The following is a 24755-nucleotide window of genomic DNA, read 5'->3' as shown; positions in this document are numbered from 1 at the left end:
AGATCGAATCTGTTTTAAAATATCCATTTTTCTCTCTAGGGTTCGGCAGATTCCTACACTAGCCGTCCATCCGATTCAGATGTATCTCTGGAGGAAGATCGGGAGGCAGTGCGCAGAGAGGCTGAGCGACAGGCGCAGGCCCAGCTGGAAAAAGCAAAGGTAAAACCCTTCCTTCCTTGCCAAGAGCTGTCTTTGAGAGTTGTGCTGTGTATGCCCCTGACACCTGTGGAAGTTCCTGTTGAAGCTTAATTTTGCTCTATTTGACTATTCAATTATCTAGTTTACAAAGATACAATTAATGGAGTGTTTATTCTGTGTAACAATGGTCTTTTATAATCCAAGCAGCTTGTTTCCAAGGGTGGATGGTTTATTTAGACACACATGCAAAAGGATCTCTAAATATAATATATCTAATATAAAAATACTTCATTTTCCAAGTAATCCATACCTTTGTTTTTTTTAAAGAAAAACTTTCTGTGAAATAACATCTAATGTTTCTTAGTCTTTCCCCCAAATTGTACCCCATCAGTATTTTATAATTGAATCTTCTTATATTGAAAAAAATGGATGTGATGCTTTTGAAAAATAAAGCAACAAAGGATTTTATTGGTTAAAAATAAGTTCCTCCCCTTGGGACATTTTCTGCTTCATCTCATTATAGTAAGGTGTGTGAATCGGGAAGGACAAGGGGAAATCAGACAGGAACTATCAAAAGAATTTATCTCAGGCTAAATTTCTTTTCACTATGCAATGACTCAAGTTTCTATGACTAGCATTCTTTTCACCATGTAGTCATGTATTTCCAAAACCTAGATTGCTGTCCAAGTTTAAGGTACCTTAGTTTGTGTGGCACTTAGAAACTGCCAAGTGAACATATTTTAACATGGTTGTTGGTTTCCTTTTGAAAAAAATTACTGCTTCAAAAAAGAGTATTATGTTGCTCTTGCTAGAAATACCAGGATAGCATTACAATGCTTCTGTGAGCGACTTCATCTCCAAGATGAGTACAATCTCTGTGCGTTGCCATGGGAATTGCAGCTTTGGCATTGGGTGAATGCATGGACAGCCCTTATGAAATATTCATGACCTCTAGCACAGCTGCCATAGCAGTGTGCTGAAGAGCTGCCAAGAGACCTTGACTTATAAGAAGCAGTATTTCTGTATATCAAGACACTTCTCACCTCAGCTGGCAGGGAACTCGTCTCCAGGTCTGACAGTCTTCACTGCAAGACAGATCATAACAGAGGAGTAGGGAGAGTTTTGTGACAGTGGAAACCAGTAATGCAAGGTATGGCCCAGATGGTACCAACTAATGTGCTCTACCCTAGCAGCCATTTGAAACACTGAAGTTGAAGTTGCAATTAAATAATAATGTGAATTAATGAATGAATGCTTAGTGAAGGTAATTGTTGCAAGTTTGCACAGCAAGAAATGTATTTTCCGATTGAGAATCCAAATTCTACATTCTATATTTTGCACCTGCATGTAAAGAATAGTTAAAAGCAGTTTGTATCCCACAAATAAGACTGTTCTATTTGCAGCTAAGTTATTCATGTAATTTTCACCAAAATTAAAGTGTTTTTCAGTTTCATATCAACAATCTGATGTATTATAGATTTGGTTTCAGATATTTAATTATCTGATAGGGGCATTTCTGTCTATGACTGTGTGCTGTGAGTCATGGTTTTAATTGACTTATCTGCAGAGAACTTTTAAATCTTTCAACCTAGCATTGATTAAACCATTGATCCTAAATCAAACCAGGATCAAGCTTCTTGTCATGCTGCCTGAAATGTTTATAGTTGCAAATGCTATAGAAGGAGAAAGAAAAAGAAGAGAATTTAAAACAAAGGTAAAGTAATGGGTGGTCTATTTCCTATGTTTCATGAAAATAGTTTATTTACACCCATTTTTATTTAAAATTAGGTCAATAACTTAAACCTTTGATATATTCAAATGAGTAAGTCTAAGGTGAGAATTTGAATATGTTCTGGAAGAAGATAAAAGGATTAGGACTTAAGTTTATGTTAAAATCATGATGTGACACCTTTGGTTTATTAATTCCAATATCCTTGAAGAAAGAATACAAAAGAGGAATTTTAGATGTCTTCTTCATTAGGTTATTTTTATCTACTGTGCATGTGTGGGATCTATTTCAAAAAGAAGCTTTGAAATTTAGAAATATATGAATTTATTATTTGACTTTAAACAGTGTAAACATTTTACATATCTGTTTTGGAAGAATCAAATGTTTTCTACATTTATTTGTTAAGCTTTGCTCAAGCAGAAAGACTTTATAAGGTGGTATTTTACCAGGCCTGCAGATCACATGTAGTAAGTGTGGGCAAATGCCATGAATAGACCTGAGCCGTGCATTCCGGTCTTGGTCGTATATAAAGATGAGCTTCGTTCTCCATTAATTGCCTCAATAATACCTCTATGAAATAAGGTAGTTGGCAAGTGGTGAAACTAGAGACACTGCCTTTGGAAATGAAGTGAGCTACAAAATGTTATGTAATGAGGCATGCTGTGTTGCCAATAAAACCCAGAACTATTCACTCCCACTTTATTATGGCCTCTCTTAAACTAGTACACTCTACAATGAACAGAGTTCATAGTGGTTTTGAGGCAAATAAATACCAACTGACATGACTTGGTATTTTCTGACCCCAAATATATCTTCTGATTTTGTTCAGGTTGGGCATACTGTGCAAATCCTACCTTCATTTGTTCTCTGACACTGATTAAAAGACAAGTAATGTATGAATGTATTTCCACATTGGTCTTTTCTTTAAAAGCAACTTTATTGAGATATAATTTTCCCCTTTGAAATTTATGATTCAATGGGTTTTTATTGTATTCAGAGTTGTGCAATCATGATAGTCATCAATTTTAGGACATTTTCATTGTCCCCCCAGAAATCCAAGTGTGTTATCATTCATACACCATTCTTACCAATGTCCTTAGCCCCAGAAAGCTGCTATTCAACTTTGTCCCTAGTTTTCTCTCTTCAGATGTTGGTTGTAAAAGGAATCATACAACCCGGGCACTGGTGGTTCACACCTGTAATCCTAGTTACCAGGGAGGCTGAGATTGGGAGGTCTGCTGTTTAAAACCAGCCTGGGCAAATAGTTCATGAAACCTCATCCAAAACAACCACAGAAGAGTGGACTGGAGATATGGCTTGAGTGGTAGAGCACCTGCTTTTGCAAGCATGAAGCCCTGAGTTCAAACCCCAGTCCCACCAAAAAAAAGAAAGAAAGAAAGAAAGAAAAAGAAAAAAAAATTATGCAATAGTTGGTATTTTGTGACTGGCTGCTTTCACTACACACTGTTGGTATCAGTACTTCGTTCTTTTTGTTACTAAATAATATTCCCTTGTGCATATATTCCACACTTGTACAGTTTTCAACTGGTAGGCATTTGGGTGGTTTCTACTTTTTAGATATTATGAAGAATGCTGTATGAACATTTGCGTACAAGTTTTTTGTGGGCGTGTGCTTTCATTCTCATGTGGCTATACCTAGGAGTGATATTGATGGATCATATGATAACTTCCTTTAAATTGAAAGAATAATTTCTTCTTCATGCCCTTACTTCTCAAAAATAATTCCTTCTGCCCTATATGCAGATACTGTTAGTTGGGAAATCTGGATTTGGTAGGCATTTGAGCAGAGATATCATCAGTTCAGTGTGCTATTTTTGGGGGTAGTGGGCAGAACTGGGGTTTGAACTCAGGGCCTTGCTCTACCACTTGAGCCATGCAGCCAGCCCTTTTTGTTTTATGTTATTTTTCTGATAGGGTGTTGCACTTTTTGCCTGGGTTGGTCTCAGACTATGATCTTCCTAGCTATGTTCCCCTCTTAGCTGGGATTACAGATGTGAGCCTCTGTGTCTGGCTTATTTTTTAAGATGTGGCCTCACTACCTTTTTTGTCTGGGCTGGCCTCTGGTCATGATCCCCCCATCTCTGCTTCCCAAATAGCTGGAAATACAGACACAAACTACAACACCTGACTCAGTGTGCTATTCTTAGTAGAATAAATTGACATTAAATTTTGAGCTCAACCTTGTCATCATTGAATGTCCGCTATAGTAAAGAAATTGTACTTGATATAATTGGTTTGTAAGAGGGACTATAAGGGCAAAGCAAAAAAAAAAAAAAAAAGACAAAAAAGCAGGTCTTCTGCCTGCAGGAAGCTCTTGTTTATTTGAGGAGAAAAGTCATGGTAATAAAAGGTAGAGTAAGAGTAGAAGTACCTTGTTGGAGTAAAGAAGTCTTTGAGGAGGACTGTACCCCACTGACTGGAACAGATAGTCCTTCTTGCAAAAGGTGGTGGCTTAAAACTAGACCACACAGGAAGGATAAGTGAAGGCCAGTGTGCAAATGTATTAAAGACTTCGCAGAAAGAAAACATGGAAGCTTCCAGAAAAAAAAAGTTAGTGTTTTGTTTTGGGTTTTTTTGAGATCTTGCCACTCTGAAAATGTGTTTATTCTTCTCTCACATTTAACTAATAGTTTAGCTGGATGTAGTATTCAAGAATGAAAAACATTTTCCATGTGGTTTGAATACACAATGGAGTTTTACTCAGCCATAAGGAATAATGACATGTAGTTTGAAGGTAAATGGATGCAATTAGAGGACATTAAGTTAAGTGAAGTAAGCCAGGATCAGAAAGACAAAGCCTGCATGTTTTCTCTCATATGTGGAAGATGGACCTAAATGATAAACATAAACACAAAAACAAACATGATCTTATACAAACTTATGTGGAGAATGTGTTTGTAACAGTGGAACTACTCTATAGAACTCGGGGAAAGAGAGAAAGGAAGAGAACGATAGCTCATCACTAATATCATAAAACATTACATCTGTGAAAGTAGAGGATATAAGGATGTGTACTGAAAGCTGTTGAAAAATGAGGGGCACGAGGTAAAGGGGTAAGGGAGAGTAATGGAAGGGGTTGAATGACCAAAGTAAAGTATACCCTCAGCAGGGGTATATTGAGAAACCCCTTTGAACACCAAGTTAAATATTAATAATGAAAGACGGGCCTGTAAAAATAGGTACAGTGGGGCGGATTCTCATGGGGGAGGGGAGGATGAATGGAGGAGATTAAGTTGAAGGTATATGGTTGATGGACTTCATTTACCTATATGAAATAGAACAAAGAAACCTTTTGCAATTGCATTAAGTAGGGCAGGGAGGGAGTTGAGGAGGAGAGTGATGGGGGCATGTAGTAATGTACAATGCAAGCCTAATCAGAATTGTCACTATGAATCCCCCACTTTATAACGAATGTATCCTAATTTAAAAAAAGAGAAGAAAACCATTTTCCTTTGACTTGGAGCAGGTATTACTCTGCATGGTCTTCTAGTCCCCAGCATGGTTGTGAATGCTGTCAGTTGCCTTTGAGTATGATTTCAGTGTTTAGAATTCTCTCAACACTTTGAAAACTCGTCTTCCTTTGGTGGTGTTGTGACATTTTGGCATGATGTGTCTTGGTGTAGGTGTTCTAGCCTATTGTGCTAGACTTCACTATGAAGGGCCAGTCACTTCAGTTCTGGAGTTTGTCTTACTTTTTTCTTTGCTAATTTCTTCCCTATACTTTCCTCTTTTTCTGTCTGTCAGATGTTTGATTAGAGTTCTTCTGTAATCATTTTTCTTTCTATCTTTTGTTCTGAGTTTGTTTCAACTTATCTGTTGACCCATCTACTAAAAATTTTTTGTCAAAATATCTGATTTCCAAGAGATGGAAAAATGACTAAATATATTTGCTAAATACTTGCTCATTTCCAACAACATGGATTCATTTATTGTTGTAACACACGTTATTTTAGATTGTGTTTTCCTCTTCATAGGAAGTAAAAGGTACATGGAAGCCCCTGAATCTGTGTTAGGCTTCTGCATTAGCTCATACCTATGACTAGGTAGGTGGACTGCAATATTTCATACTCTAACAGTGTCATATTTCAGGTTTTGGGCAGATTTTTTTTTGGGAGGGGGGTTGAACTCAGAGCCTCACATTTGCTAGGCAGGCACTCTACCACTTGAGCCACACTGCCAGCCTAGGTCATTCATTCTTCCACTCAACTTCAGTGTTAGTTGATGGTAACAGTAATAACAACACCTAATGTCCGATTACTACTCATTACAGACAATTTGAAAGATAATTTAAAAAGCAAAGCTCCAGGCCTTTACAGAACTTTGAATTCCTTGGGCAATTACGATTTTACAGTACATATAGCATTGGTCTTTATACAATCAGCATAAATGTTACAGAATCCTCACTCATTCTCTTAGTGAAGAAATGAGAAAACATCTCAGTTTTGTGGCAAAACAAAGCATTCTTAGTTTAGTGACTTAAAAGTTTAATTTATAGTTGTTTCCCAAGCCTCTTTGGCCAGCAGGCAGGAGAGCTGATCGGGGATCTGGGTCAGCCTCTTGCACATGACTAGGGGTTGACAAATATCACCTTTAGTACTTTGATCTCCTAGTTGGGGTTTCCTACCTTCCAACAGGCTGGTTAGAACTAGTTCACATGCTGGTCTCAGGATTGCATCACAAGAGAACAAAGTCAGTGGCTGATAATAGAGTCCTTCTTGTGTCATTTTTACTAATGCCCCATTGGCCAAAGCAAGTCACAGGGCTAAGCTCTGAGCTGGGGTGGAAGGGAGTTGCCAACAGGATGGATTCGGGGTGGGGGGGGTGTGCTGCAGCTATTTTCTATAAAAAATATGCCACAGTCATCTTTTTCTTCCTTATGTCTTTGTAAAAAGAAATGTCTCTAGGTCTTTTAACATAAACAACTCTGTTATCCCTTCATCCATTCTATTTTTTAATTTTACTGCCAATCTTGTCCTCCAGGCTCTATCCTCCTGTTCTCAATGTCTTTGATTCCTTCAACACTTCGAAAGTAACTTTCTGTCTCTGCCTCTTTACTGGTGGTCTCTAGTGACTTTCTAATCACTGAGTCCATTGGCCTTTGATTAACCTGTCCCTTGACTGCTCTGGGAGCCACACCATGTTTTCCTACTCTGTTAAGTCTTCTTGGGGGTTGGGGATTTAGCTCAGTGGAAGAGCTCTTGCCTGGCAAGTGTAAGGCCCTGAGTTCGGTCCCCAGCACCGAAAAAAAAAAAAAAAAAAGTCTTCTGCTTTACAGGCGTTGGCTACAACACAAAGCCTGCCTCTGCTCCCCTCTGGTTGTTCCTTTCCCATCACTTCTGTATCAGCTTTACGTGCCTCCACTAAAATATGGAAGTCCATCCAGCCAAATGCCCAGGCCTTGGCCTTTTAGCAGTTACAGCTTTTGGCATGCTACTAGTTGTCCTACTGAACTCTGCTGAACCTCAAGGAATCTAGGGATTTCTCAGGATTTGCTGCAGAGGGAAATGGATACCCAGCAGGTTGTGGTGTGTGAATTCCACTGGGCATTCAGCCAGCAGCTATTTCTCTACTCATGCTATAGATTGGGATTTCCTTTGAATATAGAGTTTCACCTCCAAAGTGAAATTTGAACTACTGTCATCTTGTCTTTACTGTGTCACCCTTCTCAAGGCTCCAGCCTTGTCACTCTAAGCCTTCTGCAACTTTGGCTTGAGTTCTCTTCATTGTGTTAGTATCTCAGGCCTTCCTCTTTTTGACATCTTTCATTTCTGCCACCCATCACGATGGAGTTTTCCATCTTTTCCTTCAAATCCTTTCTTGTCTGTGTTTTCTTGTACCATCAGTGTTACCTCCAACTGCCCTTCAGAACTTAGCCTGAAGCTTAGTCCCCAGGTCAGCAAACTTTTTTTTTTCTATAAAGTCTCAGATAGGCAATCTTTAGATGTTATTGGCCACACCGTCTCTCTGCCATGGACTGGCAGTTTGATCTCTTGATAAATTGCATGGTAAGGTCAGTTTTACTATTTGTTAAATGTTCTGGTTCTCAGGATTGTACTGATAACAGAATGAACTTGTATATGTGGAGCACAGAGTTTCTGGAACCTTCTCCCCCTGCCTTAGGTGCCTCCGGAGGGTACAGGCAATTGGAATACATAACTCCTCCTATCAAGAAACTCAGTGTTGGACTGGTAGAGTGACTCAAATGGAAGAGAGCCTGTGTGAGGCCCTGAGTTCAAACCTCAGTACTTCCAAAAGAAAAAGAAACTCAGTGTTTCATAGGGAGTCCATATCAAAAGTTATAAAACCAATGTTTTTGTTTTCTTTGAGTTAAATGTTATTGCCAGGTACTGTTTTATATGGTCATTATCCTTAGTATTATTAATTTCTAATTTAGGGGTAAATGCTGCCAGGCAAATTTATATCGTCCTGTGGCTGCAGATCTGAGTGGGATGTCAAGTGACACCCTCACTGATCTCCCAGTGGTTCATCCCTGTGACTAAGGTACACTCCTGTTCCTTGCGCTATGTCTTTGCGTCCCTTGAGGGTAAATATGTGCACTGTACTCTGCCACACCAAAACAGATCTCTTCCTCAGTCATCATTTGATACTTTCTTGCTTTTCTTATAAGGTCTTTTCTGAATAATACCTGAATATTTCGGGAATAAAATCATCTATTGCTCACTACTTCTTTAGGGTCATGTTTGTCTTGGCAGTATACTTATGAGTTTCTTAGGGTAAGAGTTCCACATTTTAAAGAGAATTTGGTGCTGTAATTCAGTCCTGTCTTACAATGCGTTTATGGTTTTTATTAATGAAAGTTCAAGAGGGTTGAAGTTTGCCCACCTTTGAAATTTCTCTTATTTAAGAACCCTTATAAGGACCGTTAACATAGTACAGACTTCTGGCTATTTCAAAATCATAAATAGATTAGGGGAAGATTATTATAAACTTTGCGACTCAAGCCTTCTCTCTCTCCCTCTCCCTCTCCCTCTCCCCCCCTTAAAGAGCTGTAACTGAATGCCTTTGTTGTATCATTGTAAACACAGCTATAAATACATGATTCTTCCTCCATGCCTTGTTCTCTACCAGATATGAACAGGGAGCAACACAAAGACTTTTATGCACAGCTTAAAATCACTACCTTCTCTTTGTTCTGCTGAGTTTTTGCCCCACTGTAGCTAAACAGAAAATATTAAAATTGTGATGGAGTAGAATTTGCTCAATTAACTAACATCTCATGAGTGGCAGTGGACCGTTGAGCAGGGATTAGAGGAGAGGCCATTGTATCTGTGGTTTCTCCCTCATAAGCTCACGGCCTAATGGTGATGCCAGAAATGTGGACGGAGTAATGGGATAAGTGTTAGACTAGCAACTCCATGAACCAAATTCTCTAAGAACGAGGAGCAGATGGACCTCCCTCTGTACTGGTTGGGTGGAGAAGTCAATGAGGACAATTTGCATTATAGTTGACCCCACTGATACATGAACGTGTCTGTGAGAACAGTGCCTTTCTAATCAGCAGTATGCTTCAGTTAGGTTAGCAAGATAATGGTTAGTGGAAGAGTCCAAGAAAGGCCACTATTTTCATTAAATATTGCTTAAAATCTCACGTAATTTTCATCTTCTCTTAAAACAACCACAGAAGTATTTTCTTACACTCTGAAGCATTTTAAGTATACAGTTCAGTAGTGCCAACTGTGTTCTCACTGTTGTACAGCAAATCTTTAGAATGTTTTCATCTTGTATAACTAAAACTCTGCACATACCTGAACAACACTCTCCCCCAGCTAACCACTGTTTAATTTTGTCTCCAAAATTTTGACTCCTAAATTAGAGACCTGTTATAAGTAAGTGGAATCATACACTATTTGTCCTTTTATGACTGGCTTATTTCACTCAGGCTCATCCATGTTGTTAGGTATGATAGAATTTCCTTCTTTTCAAGATTGAATAATATTCCATTGAATGTATATACCATATATTTTGTCCATTCATCTTGTAAATCAATAGACTATACCCAAAGTTAACATAAAAGCAAAGTCAGTTTTATTCTGGTGCAGAATGGAATTGCAAATCAGGAAGTACAGATTCAATTAGACTATACCAATATTCTGTAGAGAGCGTGGAAGCTCTTTTATGGAAAGGAAAAGTGGATATGTGCAATTTAGCATTCATGGATTAAGGAGCGTCTGGTAGTCAGAAACTGATACAAATCAAGGTGTTCTTAAATTTGACAAGACCATTGAAGTGTCCAGGTCAGAGGGCAAAGACCAGTCCTTCAGTATTTCTCAAATCTTGCAAAGTATTGCTAGATTCTGGAAAAAGTTCCCTGTGGCAAACTCATTTCCTAATGAAGTATCTGTGTGACATCTTCCTCCTGTTTGTCAGTCTCTAAAATTCAGAAAATAATTCTCTCATTCCTATTCTCATCCCTGTTCTCTCCCCACTTCTTCCCCACCCCTCTGGACATTTGGACATTTGGACATTTGGACTGCTTCCACCTTTTGGCTCTTATGGATAACCCTGCAAAGTCCTTTTGTTTATGGTTAATCTTGGATTTTTCTACTGAGCCTATTAAGCTACACCATCAGCAAATAACCATCACAGCTGTGATTGTGCACTGACTCAGTACTAAAATTCCCGTAATGTAACTTTCCTTGCTGCATAAAACCAGTCCAGAAGGAAAGAAGGAAGAAAAGACTGAATATCCTACTTTAGAGATGAGGAAGTGGTAGTAGATACTGAAGCATCTTGTCCAAGGTCACTGAGTTCCTAAAGTGGCAGAATTAGGGCAAAGACCCAGACTTCTGTCTCAGAGCCCTCTGTTCTTATGTCCTTTCACTAATGAGGAGGCCCCTCTCAGAAAGACATAAACAAAGAATATGTTAATATTGCCTCTTTGTTTCATGCTCTGGAGGGATTAAACGAGAAAATGTTTGCTATAAAAGGAAAATAAAGCAGAGCGATCATCAAAATGGGCTTAAGAGTAAAAACATCAGCTGTGCTTTTGTATTTTTTCTGCTGTGTCTAGATAGGACACGTAGCATTCCCAAGCAAACTGCTCACTTTATTCTGCATTTCAAGTTTTACTTATGATACTCATTTGGCTTAAGTCCATTTTTACATTATTTAAACAAAAAATTTCAGCTAAAATTTCTCAAATAAGTTCTTAGAAGAAGGAATCTCAGTGTGTGTGTGTGTTCTGTTCTTTGTTAAACGGAGATATAAATCTGCTTGAAACTATTATAATGGGACTTTTCATGTAAAGAAATGGGGAAAAATCAAATATCTACAAAATAGTTTGAAGATTGCTGGAAAAACAGTGTTTAAATAGGGGAAGGGAGAGAAGATTGAATTACAATGAAAAGATTTTTTCTGAGAGGAAAAAATATGAAAGAAATGTATAAAAATGATAGACAATAATGTGAAGTGAGATGTTAGAACTGACAAGAGAAAGATGAATGTGTTTTATTAAGGAAGACTAGAAAACCACTTTTGTGATGGGTTTAAAAGAAATTTTTGAGACTTAAATAATTTTTTTAAGTAAACCCTGTTTTTAGAAAGGAAGATGAATCACACCATGAGATATCAAAATTATTTATATTCTAGTGATTTCCTATGAAAAGTTCTTTTATGCTGATATCTATTTTGTAAGATTAACACCCATTGCTATTTTTTTTTTGAAAAAGTGCCAATTCTTGCATAGTTGAGGCTTAAGCCATGTACCCTCCCTAGATACAACAGGAAGTGAGTTGGCCAGGAGCCAGACAAAAATACAGATAGTCTAGTCTTTGACTTTCTAGTTTCACTCCCTGGATTTTAAACAGCTAACTATTCTCTTGTCTTCTTAGACAAGCTAGAGTCACCCTGGAATGAAATATTCATTGGATCAATTGTTGCCTTAGATTTGAGTCAACCTACATTCCTTACAGGCCAGAGTTAAATTACAAGCTCTTTTACAAGGAAGCCAGTGTCACACATACACTGAGCAGAATTAAAGGAGATGCTCAGCTGTGACTAAAAGTACAAAGAAAGTTGCCATAGTCAGACTAGGCGTGGTACTACTTGCTTCTCCTCTGAGCATATGATGACATTTAATTTTGAGAGGTATGTAACAGGACATATAGTGGATGGAGTATGGAATTTCTTTGAATAAAGACCTCCACATGCCCTATCAGTGCATTATTCATTCACTCAGCACACTGCAAGGGTCTGTGGTTTGTCAGAGGCTAGTGAATACAAAATGATTACACTTTGGTCTCTGATCTAAGAGGACTTTAGAATAGTAACTTATATGGTAATGTGCAATTTCCTTTTCACCTCCTCACTTTAAAATGAGAACTACAAAGGGTCACAGTGAGGCCCATGACACACAGCTACTTGGGACAGTGAACTAAGGTTTGGGAACCACTATATGTTCAATGTTCCTTTAATCACATGATCAACCTGTAGTTAGCATTTCAGGTATGAAAGTTGAGTGAACACGCTCTTATCCAAATGAGTCAAAAGTCAGAGGAGCCTTCCTGAATACATTCAAATCTTTACTGTTCTATTTAAGCTTAATGCAGTAATAAATCTATACTCTAACATCCATCTTTTGCTATAAACCAAGGCCTGTTGTTCTTTGAGCATGAGTCTATGTATCAATCAGGATTCTCTAGAAAAGAGAACTAATGGAAGATACAGATCAATCAATCTGTCTATCCATCCATCCATCCATCTAAGCTATGTTTACAAATATACTAGTCTACATATACAAATATACAAACCTACATATACAAATATACAAACCTACATATACAAATATATATATATGTGTGTGTGTGTGTATATATATATATATATATATATACATACACACATTATATATGTATATATGTATATATATATACACACATATGGAGAGAGAGAAAGAGAGAGAGAGAGATGAGGAATTAGTATAAGTGATTGGTTCACATGGAGGCTGAGAAGTTCTGTGATCTAACATCTCCAAGCTGGGGACCCATGAAGGCTGTAGGTATAATCCTAGCTAGAATTCCAAAGGCCAGAGAACCAGCTCATGGCATAAATATAAATCCCAGTCCAAGGGTAGGAAAAGACCCTACCTTCCAGCTTAGCTCAAGAAAGCAGGTTACATTTAAAAAAAAAAGGGGGGGACAGAAATTCCTCCTTGCTTCACCTTTTGTCTGTTCAAGACCCCCACCGATTGAATGGTGCCTGCCCACAATTGGGCGATGAACTTTACAGAGTCCACTAATTCAAATTCATCTGAAACATCCTCACAAACACATCCAGAAGTACTGTTTAATCTGGGTACTCCATGGTGTAGGCAAATAAACCCAAATTAGCCATCACTGTCTGCTAATTGAAGTTTCACCTCTAGTCACATAACCATTTTCAATATAGAACTTAGTTGACATTTCATTTAAGTTTGACCCTAGTCAAAAGAGTCTCAGTTCTAGGAAATAGAAGAAAAACTGAAGACTTTTGTTTTTTTTGATGACACTGGATTTTGAACTCAGGGCTTCACACTTGCAAATCAGGCACTCTGTCTCCTCCAGCCACACTTCCAGCACAAAAACATTATCTTTATTTTAAAACATAGTCATGTTTAGAATTCAAAATGTTACTTTAAATTTCTCCTGACTATTATAGGAATTAAAGTTTGATAAACATGAACTATATTTTAATATTATTTTTTGACAAATTTCTTGGTGAAATATAAAAGCAAGAAATTACCATTTTAAGAGAGGAGGTTAAGAGAGGTGTCTTTCTAGCTATTCTTGGGTATGTAAAATGACTTGATATTAATCAAAGGCTATCAACCCTTGACTCTGACCCAAGGAAAACTCTGAATGCAAGTTAGAAAAACAGTCACTTTTGTAACTGCAGCTCTTGAAATAGTTTTTGTATTTCCCTAAAATACATGTGCTGTTTTTCTTGGCTGAAAAATGTTTATTGTAAATCACCAACATGACACACTTTTGAAAAAAAAAATGTGGTTCTTTGTCTTTTTTTTTTTTCCTGAATTATGAATGCCTTTGAATATAAGATAAAACCTGTGGGCCTCACCAGAGAAATGGACGCATTTCTTACCTCCACACAGCTTGGCTTATATTTCTAGGGTTTTCATAGACCCTTTAAGGATACACTCTTGATAATACTCCTACCCCCTCCAGTGAGAATGGCTGATGCCACAGAACTATGGAACATGGCCCTAAGTATGCGGAGTGCTTTGCTTTGCTCGCAGATACTTGGGGAGATTACCACATAAATTCTCAGAGTTCTGGTTTCAGCTGTAGTGTTTAGTCTGGTGTGGAAGCAGAGGTTGGACACATGCAGCACTCAATACTTTCATGAGCTGTAGCTGCCAGGCGTGTGCTAGTTTAAACAGTTGTCAGTGATTAGTGACATCAATGTTTTGTTTTAAGATTTTTCTAGGCCCTGTGCCTGCACTGGTTTACTAGTCTGTGGGCTTCCGAATTCCTTTATCTTGTGTTAACTCCCATAAAATATAATTGCCATAGCTATCCTGCTCATTCTTGCTTAGATTATCTGATTTAGATAACTAAAACACCCATTAGCTGTACAAGGGGATCCTGCCTACTAGTCACAGAGGCTTAGGTTATCTATTGCCTCATTGTCCTCTTTCCCAGATTAAACAGAAAACTTCTCTCATCTTTCTGGCTTCTTGTACAAGTAACGACTAAAGGTTTGCAGGAAAATGAGTTTTTCCTGCCCAAAGGTTCAAGGTTCCATTGACAGATTCCTACATTCATCCGTGTGCTCTAGCATGAACTGCTCTCTCCCACAATCCCTCTGTCTCTCCTTATTTGCTACCTCCCATCTCCCACTCATTTGTGCTTCTCTTCCAGCCCTTATGATACCATAATTTATTTCTTTTCTCAAATGTGCTTAACTTGGAGCAACTTAGACCTAGACCTGTCTTGATGACCCTCTAATTTAATCCTTTGTAGGAAGAAGTATAATGTATAATTGTGGTCTGAATAAATCACATGATCTGTTGAGTGACAGGCAATTTGTGAATGAAGTCCTAAAACCTTGGATGTAATCACATTTTGCCATCTTTATTCTATACCTAACATTTTTTTTAAAAATGAGGTTGTGTTTTGTCTCTACTACATGAGACCTCAGATAGAGTCAGGAAGTATGGTTCATGTGTGTCTCCCTCTAGCCCCAGTGTAGTGAGTGCTGCGGAAAATGACTTTTGGTTGCTTGAGTGCATTCTTTAGTGATAAGCAGTTATTGAATAGTGTGGGCAGAAGTAATATGAAGAGGTCTTTTCAGAAAACCCTCTTTGGCAGAGAGGGGTCTACCATTCCCCTGCTGAACTGGTACACAAAGCATGAGGTAGAAGAAAACACAGTAGGAACCACATCTGAGCTGAAGTGGTCCCTGATAGAAGAGAGAAGTGTTCCCTCCACATGACCACATTCCTCACTGGCAGGTACCAAGCTATTCTGTTGCCTGGCATGGTACAGGGTTCATTCCAGCCCTGTTTCTAAGGAGCTGTTCTGTTATGTAATGATGAAACTGCAGATCAATTGGGAATCCTCCAGATAAAATTGAGATCTATATATAAGATCTACATTGTATGTGTGCTGCAAACAAGTGTTGTGAATTCTTGTTCCATGGGAAGTTTGATTGTTGTAATATTTAGGATAGTGAAGAGACAGTAATATAATGGAATCAAGCATAGGGCATAAAATATATTCTGTGCTATCCATGTACAGAATACTGGATCATTCAGTTTGTTTTGTACTGCAGGAATAGCACTAAAGAAGACAATGCAATTGTATGACTTCATGACTAATGGGAAGAGTGTTTTTTCTCTTGTGAACTGATATTGTCAGGCTCTTATGTATTGATAAATATGCCATGATTGAAGATTGATATGTATTAGCAACATTTTTCTGTAAATATTGACCTAGTATATTGTCATGTACTAAAAATGTATTAAATAGGTTGTCAGCTTGGCTTTTCAATTATATTTTAATAAATAATATATGTGAGAGTATTTATGATAGTAATATTAAAAAAAGAAACCTTTGTACTTTTACCTGCACTTAGACACAGAATGTTGTTCATAGTTTGGAAGGCTCCCATATTGACCTTCCTAACCCATCTCCCTCTCTCAGTTTGTCATACTGAACTTGGTGTTTCTCACTGCCTTTTATACATTATATTTTGTCTTGCCACACGTTTATATTATATGCAACATACTGCTTAATTGTCATATTTTCAAACCACTACTTAAGGAATAATATTCAGGTGCTCTTTTGTGACTTGCTTTTTTAAACTCAACAATCAGTGTTTAAATTCAGCCTTGTTGATGTGTCACAGTCATTTATTTTCTTTTACCAATATGTGGCAATCTAGAATAGGATCTTTCACAATTGATCTGTTGCCCTGTCAACTGACTTTTGAATTGTTGCAAACACTTGGGCTGTGGAAGCATTTATACATGAGTGAAAATTCCTCTAGGGTGTATGTATAACCAGCTCTTTTGTCAGATTTAAAGTTTTACAATCTAGCAGGTGTTAAGCATTTAAAACTCATTTGTCATTTTATCTTTATTTCCATTAATACTTTTTAAACTGAATACTTTTCATGTATTTTTAATCTTTTTGTTTCTCCTCTGAAATGGCTGTGCATGGACTGTGCATTCTTTATTGCATTTTTTTTTCTGACTGCTTTGGTCCCACTTCTATAGTATTCTTAATTTTAATCCAGTCAGACTTATCTCCTTTCTGTCCCCTTGTTTAAAAAATTCTTCACTACCCTAAATTCATAAAGAATTCTTTTGTCTTTATTTCGAATAACTTAAAATTTTTTATATTTCATCTTTAGTTCCTTAGCTTCTCTAGAATTAGTTTCTGTGTAAGGAATGAGGTAGGAATCTGATTTCACAAAAGATACCTATTTGTTCAGACCTTTTTATTTTCCTTTAATAAAATATTCTCTCTCCCCAGCCTGGATTCTTGCGAGTCTTAAATATCTTTTCTACCTATGAGTAGGTCTGTTCTGGGCTCCTTTTCCTATGTCAGTGGTATACTGTCCGAATTGCCATAGTTTTAAACTAAGTACTGATATAGTTTAGACATGTTACTCTGCTATATTCTTCAGGACAGAATTGAACATTCTTGTACATTTCTCTTTCCTGTAAATTTTACATGCCATCTATGAAGGTCAACAGAAAAAAAAATTTGGTATTGCATGTAAGTCTTAGGGAACTTGAGAGAAATTGCCTTTGTTATAATATTGAGTCATCTTACGAAGAATATGAAATATTCCTCCATTAATTTAGTTCTTGAATATTTTATAATGTTCTCAGTTTTCTGTGGTTGGGATGTAGCTAAGTGGTAAAGCACTTGCCAAGCATGTGCGAGGCTCTGTCCTTAATCTGCAACACCACAGATTATACTTTCGATGTGCATTTTTCCTGAAGATCTTTGGGCTCCTCAATCCTTCCAAACCTATCCATGCCTAAAATTTTTCTGTAGATTCCTGAGTTTTCTTTCAGTCATGGGGCAGGCCTATCAGGTAGATAATGCAATCCAATCCTTTTCACTTTTGAGTTTTATCTCAATTTATGCACGGGTTAGAACCTCCATTGCAGAGTTAGCTATACATGTTAGTAATGAGTGTTCTTGTGTTAGTGAGACTTTTAAAGACAACTTCATATTTTACCATAATATTTGATATAAGTTTTCTATAGACATATTTTATTATGTTAAGAAAGTTTTCTTATATTTCTACTTTGCTGGATTTTTTTCAGAACCTCATGAATAAATATTGAATTTTATCAAATCCCTTTTTTGCATCTTTTAAGATGGTCAGGACTTTTTCTTTAAATTCATTTTTGTTGTAAATTATGTGAATAGATTTTTTTTACATGAAGCTGACTTTGCATACTTGGATAAGTAACATTGTTCAGTGTTCTAACTTTATATTATATTGCTGGCTTGGCTCCCCAAGATTTTTTATTTTTGTTTCATTTATTATATGTATCCCATGAAGGAACCTGTCCTATAATTTTGCTTTCTTTCACTGTGCTCATGTGGTTTGAGGTAAACTTTTCTACTTCTATGACATTGTTTTTTAAATGTATTTTGATCTTTTTGTTCCTAATTGTTTCTTTCTTGGATATTTCTAGAATATTCTTGAGAAATTCCTATACATAGTGATTTTTTTCTTTCTTGCACAAAGATTCAACTATTGAATCAAATTCTTAAATTATTATAGAGATCATAAGGTTTTTCACTCTTCTAAAGTCAGTTTGGGTGTGATTGCGTTTTAGTTCTTTTTTCAGTGTCTATATTTTCAGAATATTTTAGGCATAGATGTATAATCTCATTTTCTTATTAATCTCTGTAGCTTCTATAATTATACCTTTGTCTACTCAGTTTTTTACTAAATAACTCTCACTAGGTATTTATCTATTTGATTGATATTTTCAGAGTGAAATTTAGTGTACATTTATTTTCTATTAATTTCTCCTCTTTAAAATTTGCTCTAATTGATTTCTTTGTCCTTTTTCATCTAAGTCAGATACTGAGGTCATTATTTTTTATGCTCCCCTCTGTTAATTATATCCACTTTTTATATTTCTCTTTAGGAACCTGGCTTTCTGTATTCAGCAAAATTTGTTATACAGAATTTCATTATTGTTAAGGTTAAGGATTTTCTATTTTCATTCTGGTTTGAAATGTTAGTTTTGCATCATTTCAAAATATCCTAATTCCCAAGTGGATATAGATTACCTTATTATTACCTTTGGTTTTAGGTTTGTATATTTTAATGGCTCATAGCTCAATTTTATTTCTTTTATTCTACGATGATTTTTGTCTTTCGTCTTCTTACTTTGTTATCACCTGTATTTGTCCTTGCTTTGCACTATAATTGTGCATTGACATTTTATCATGTTACAGTTTTTCTGTTTTAAGCTCACATGTCACTATTTCTTTCTACGGAGGTATTCTACCACATCAGCTACTCTGCCAGCCCCTTCTTTCTTCCTTAAAGGATGATTATTTTTCTTCTCCTCATTCTTTTAATATTTTTATTCTTGTTTGATAGTTTTGGGTTTACTTATTCATTTTAAGTGGGTGCCTTGTAAATTTTAGCATGCGTTATTAAAGTAAACTAAGGCTAATCAGTATCTTTGCCCTTCTTTCAGATAGTATAAGGACTTTAGAAAGTCAAGTCTGATATCAAGTCTGATAAAATTTAGTTTTATCTGTTTTTTGAACTTGCATAGTAGATTTTTTTTGCTACTTACCTTTTAAACATCTATGTTTGCTCAGATTTATTCTTTGAATTACAACTGCCTTTTCTTATTTCATTTTTATTAGCATCTGTTAATTGTGCAAAGTGATGGGTTTCATTGTGATTTTCCATTCATGCATATAATATACATTGATCATAGTCACCCCCTCTATTACTCTTTCTTTCCTCCCTTCCCCATAACCCTCCCATTTTGCTTGTCATTCTTACAAAATTGTTATGTAGGTTTCATTATGATCTTTTCATATGTACATACAATGTACTTTGATCACATTCTCCCTCATCCCCTTTCCCCCTCCCATTGCCTGTCCAGTAGTCCCCCAATTATGTTCATGCCTTTTTAAAAAAAATCTAGATTCTGCATTAGGGATAAAACATGCAGTGTTTGCTTATTTCTCTTAACATGATGATCTCCAGTTCCATTCATTTTTTTAAATGACATAATCTTACTCTTATGACAAGAATAAGAATAATACTACATTGTGTATGTGTACCACATTTTCTTCATCCTTTCATCTGTTGATGAAGTCAGCACCTATGCTGGCTCCATATCTTCATTATAGTGCCACAATAAACTTGGGTGGGCAGGTGTCTGTAGTGTATGCTGACTTACTTTCCTCTGTGTTAATGTCCAAGAGTGACTTACCACTTCTTTTAAGTGTCAAGGATTCTTGATATCATTATTGTTCTTCTTAATGCTTACCATTTATAAGTTTCTTTCATGAGGACATTTTTGATGATGAAATCTTTATCTGGAGAAATTCAGTTCTAAAAGATAGCTGTGCTTGAAAATAATTTTATGTTGGCAGTTATCCTTTCTTTGATCTTGAAAGAGAGTATTTTTCCCACTCCTTTGTCTACAGTCTTTCTTTTCTTTCTACTACACTTGAATCTTCTGTCTTTGGTGTGTTTCTCTACGATCTGTCTAGGTGTGGATTCCTTTGTGTTTTTCCTGATTAGTATTCATATTTCCTACTAAACCTGAGGATTTGAATATTTTGTCAGCCCTGGATATTTTTGACCATTATCTTTTGAAAGTTATAAAGTTAATACAGTGTTATTAACTATTCTCTCCTGGGATGGTTAGCCAAAATGTCAAGTTAGCCACAATTGACAGAATACCTAAATAAGGTTTTCTTTCAAATATTGTTTTACAATAACAGTCACACACCATAAAAAATTCTGTTACTAAAAGACTACATATATGAGAGTGGTCACATAAGAATATAATGGAGCTGAAAATTCCTATCATCTTATTGAAGCCTTTATATCATCATAGCGCAAAGTACCACACACATTTGTGGTGATGCTAATGCAAACAAACCTGTTTCACTGTCAGTCAAATAAGGTATAGCAATATAACTATGTATAATACATCATAACACTTGATAATGATGACTAACTGTGCTACTGGCTTATTATACTTTTGATTATTAGAGTGGACTCCTTCTACTTATAAAAAGTTTACTGCAAAGCACTCTGCCAGGTTATACTGAAACATCCTCATTTCTCTGTTTATAGTGTCTCTTGATTTCATCAAGAGGCAACATTGAATCATTGGCTATATATAGTGTAGACTTATATGAGTACACTCTTGATGTCTTACACATCCATTAAACTGCCTAATGATGCATTTCCAGAATTATTCCCATTATTAAGTGACATACTACTGTATTTGCCTATTTAATTACAGAAAGTCAAGATGTATAAAGAGTCTTATTACCCAAAATAGTAGAAAAGAAACTGTATTTTATAAGTACAACATACTTTCATGTCTGTCCAACAGACATGAAAGCTACTCTAAAATAATGAGATGAGTCTAGGTACACAAACCTAAGAACTACACAGTCACACAAAATGTTTATATTCTGTATTTTTATTTTTGTTATATTGTTATTGTACTGGGAGTGCATTGTGCTAGTTACAAAAGTTCTTAAAATATATCACAGTTGAATTCACCCCCTCCATCATTCTCCTTTATTCCCACCTCCCCCCATTCTTGAAATAGTTTCTACATGTCTCCTTTTTCCACTCTCATGCATAAATAACATAATATTTCCACTACATTCACCCTTCCACACCCTTTCCTTAGATCCTCTCCCTTCCTACTGGTACCAGCCCCCAGACACCCTGATTTACCTGACTGTTCTCTGTTTTCTTTAAAAAAACCATTTTTGTTTGGTTAAGATAATTAAAAAGGGTGTTTTGAAAGAACACATTTTTTTATTCTCTCTAAGAGAAAGTTACATATACAAGTTTTTTCGGGATTGCAGATTAACGTCTAAAGGCATATTGTTTCTGATGTAATTGTAAAGCTTAGCTTTCTTCACACTACCTAAAAGTACTCTGGTCATTACATGCTTTACAATATCAAGTAACAGCATTCATTGTGTTTCAAGTGTAATGAAAATAGTATTCTATGATGCTCAATTGAATGACATCTACCAACTTCCATTAAATGACTATGTAAATCACATTTTATCTGTTATCTTGGTACAAATTCTAATTCCTTTCCATTTATCTTCAGTAAAATGGAAAATAGAAAGAAAGCAAGAAAGAAAAGAGAAGAGAATGAAAGAAAAAGAAAAGAATCTCATAGCTGGGCATCATAGCTTGTCTGTAATCCCTGCACATAGGAGGCTGAGGCAGGAGGATCATGAGTTCAAGTTCAGCCTGGGGTACATAGTGACACCCTTTCTCAAAACACAAACAAACAAAAAGAAACAATGGTATCTCATTGTAGTTCAGTGTCTTGGCAAGGGACTGGTAAATGATGTGCTAACTTGTGATTTGTGTTGTTGAGACATTACTTAAAAGTAACCATCAAAAGGGATGGATGTAATTCTGACATGTAAATGAGCTGGGGAAATGTGCTAAAGTACATATTACTTGATTCCAATTTATGCACCTAAAATATTTACATATTTGCATGAAACATATCACATTTTAAGATAATCACTTTTGTTTACATGTGAGTCTCCTCAGGTGCTCTTGTACTTACATTTTTATAGTATGTATATTTTTATAGTGCTCCAAACAAACGCATAGTAAAGGAGTGCTGTTTGTCTTCTCCACCCATTCATACTAGCTCGTGGGTGTAGAATGGTCTGCTTGTTTAATGATACCTAGGTTAGATCCCAAGCTTTTCACAAATTTCTCAACATTGCCTAAAACATCTATTTTTGCCTTTTTTGTTATATGGTTATTGCTTCTAAGAACAAACATACTCTACTTAAATCTAGAAGGAACTTTGTTGGAGTCAGTGAAAATGTCAACTAATAGGCTTTATCTCTAAAATCTACAATAATGAAAAATTAAGAGCTGACAAGTTTTTTTCTCCTTTGATTAAATGCTTTACATACAAATCACAATATTTTTCTCCTTAGAAAGTCAAAACAAGAAAAATAACCTAGCTAAAACTATTATCCACTTGTGTAAAAAATAAAAAAAAAACAAAATGAATAAGCCCAAAGACTTCTTTGTTAATCCCATTGTGTATTCTTCTTAAGTGCATGTTTCTGTGTCAAGACTATTACTTATCTTTTTAAAGAAGAGCACAGTAATTTTAGAAACAGACATTGGATGCCAGCTCTTATAAAACCTTTTTTTTTTTTGATGGCCCTGGGGTTTGAACTCAGGACCGTGAGCTTGTGTACTACTTTAACACTTTAGCCATCCCCCCCAGCCCAAAGACAACCTTTTTTAATAATCCAAAATGTCAAACTACTCACTAAGATTTTCCCAAATTTTGAAACTAGCCCAAGTTTGAACAAAAAAAAATTACAACATACATTCTATTTGAAGTAAAGGTTAAAATTTTACAGGCTGAGGACATTTGGCACCCCAAAGGTTTCCCACACTCCTTCATAACCCTTTCTTCTTGTCCCTCTTGATCTCTCATGTGGTCAGTATTTTGATTATGGTGATGGGTTTCCACATGTAATTATATAAGTTAAAACTTAGCAACTTTGGGTGGAGGCGTGGCTTAAGTGGTAGAGCATCTGCCTACCAAGATCAAGGCTCCCCAAAAAAATGTGAATAACTTAGCAATTTGTACTCTGTGTATATCTGTGTATATGTGTATGTGTTCCATTGATCACTCAATATAAAATCACTTGAAGATATAAAAATAATAAACATTTCAGAAATCTCTAGAAGACAGAAATTCCTTGGCCTTATATTTCAAAGTAACAGAGAATATAGCCAAATAATGTATTTTAGCAATTATTAAAAATTTAAATAAATTTAAATTTTATCTCAATTATTGAGATAAAACATAGATGGCCAGTGTCAGACACCTTTTATTACCGCCACCTATTCCCTTAAGGTTTCATGTTGCTGTACTTGTTTGTTTTGGGTTTTTTTACCTTATTGGAGCATAAGTGTCAAGATAATACTATTAATTCACTAAAATGTATATATACATACATACACTCACACGCATATTTGAGAAACTATTAGGCACAAGGCAGTGTGCTGATTCTGCAGATAGATATGGCACGATCAAGTTGGACTGTTTCATGCCAGCAGACCAGCATGTTCCCAAGAACGAAGATAGCAAGATTTGTTTTAGGGACAGCAAGCAGCTTAATATAACTGGATTCATGGCTACAAATAACCAATTCCTCTTTTGTACAGTTAGGCTACTTTACATCCTGGCATCTTCCATAAATCAATTGTACTGGAAACCAGGTAATGGATGAGGCATCAACTTCCACATTATGTCCACCCCACTAGATTGTAGTGTTGTGATCCAACAGCAAGCAGATAGGAATTTAAGAACCATAGCTATTATTTCTGCAACTTGGCAGCTTTGTTTGAATTGCTTTTGTTTATCCAGAGTGGTAAGGATGTCTGAGAATTTGTATATGCTAATGATAGCTGGCATTGATAAAGAAAAGTCCTTTGTCTTCCATGTCCTAGATTTAATGAGTTGTTGGGTCTGTGAGTAATAGTTAGGGTTTATAATTATTTTTTTAAAAACTTTAGGTAAATACCTAGTGGGAATAATGAATTTTTATTGCAAGTTTGAAACTTTGTAGCTCCCACTCCTTTTTTTCTACAATCAAAATTATTGTCTGTAATGGGATATTTATTTTATTGAGTAACTTAGAACTTCTTGGACACACGTCGGTCATGAACACTGTAACATAGCTTGTTCTATCGATTTCAAGAAGAACTATTGTAGAGCTGTGTGTAAAGCTTTTTCAGTTAGTTTTGAGTGTTCTCTGAGGGGTATGTATGTGGCATGCTTTGTACAGAATAATCATTTTCAAACATACAATGTTGAGAGTTTTGGCTTTCAACCTGAAGCCAATGTTTGGGGTTAGTTTTTCTAGTTGGTCATGAACATGAAAAAGACATTTCCTACTTGACATGATATTTTTAGAAGCAAATTCTAGTATTGGATATCAATTCAAATCTATTCATGACTTAGTCAGGAAAACAAAAGCACTTTCAATATTTCAGGAGTGAAGTGATTTAATACAAAAATGTAGGAACTTGCAAAACCTGAAGGGACTGAAGGAATAGAGTTAGGGAAGATGTCAGTTCTTAGGGT

General features: G+C 36.1%; 1 protein-coding gene across 16 annotated transcripts in view; it reads left to right on the top strand.

Moving 5' to 3' along the window:
- The window catches only part of Cacnb2 (calcium voltage-gated channel auxiliary subunit beta 2), a 345042-nt gene that overhangs the window by 226544 nt on the left and 93743 nt on the right, over positions 1–24755 (top strand). For 15 of the 16 annotated variants that reach the window (XM_074056573.1, XM_074056563.1, XM_074056562.1 and 12 more), the window contains one exon: positions 40–159. In XM_074056573.1, coding sequence (XP_073912674.1) covers positions 40–159 — 120 coding nt within the window. Of the gene's footprint in view, positions 1–39; positions 160–202; positions 1289–24755 lie in introns of those variants that run through there. The other variant, XM_074056571.1, reaches the window with a different exon arrangement.

This window comes from Castor canadensis, chromosome 15 (assembly GCF_047511655.1).
Source record: "Castor canadensis chromosome 15, mCasCan1.hap1v2, whole genome shotgun sequence".
In the NCBI taxonomy this organism is placed as follows: Eukaryota; Metazoa; Chordata; class Mammalia; order Rodentia; family Castoridae; genus Castor; species Castor canadensis.
This window is presented reverse-complemented; position numbering and strand designations above follow the sequence as displayed.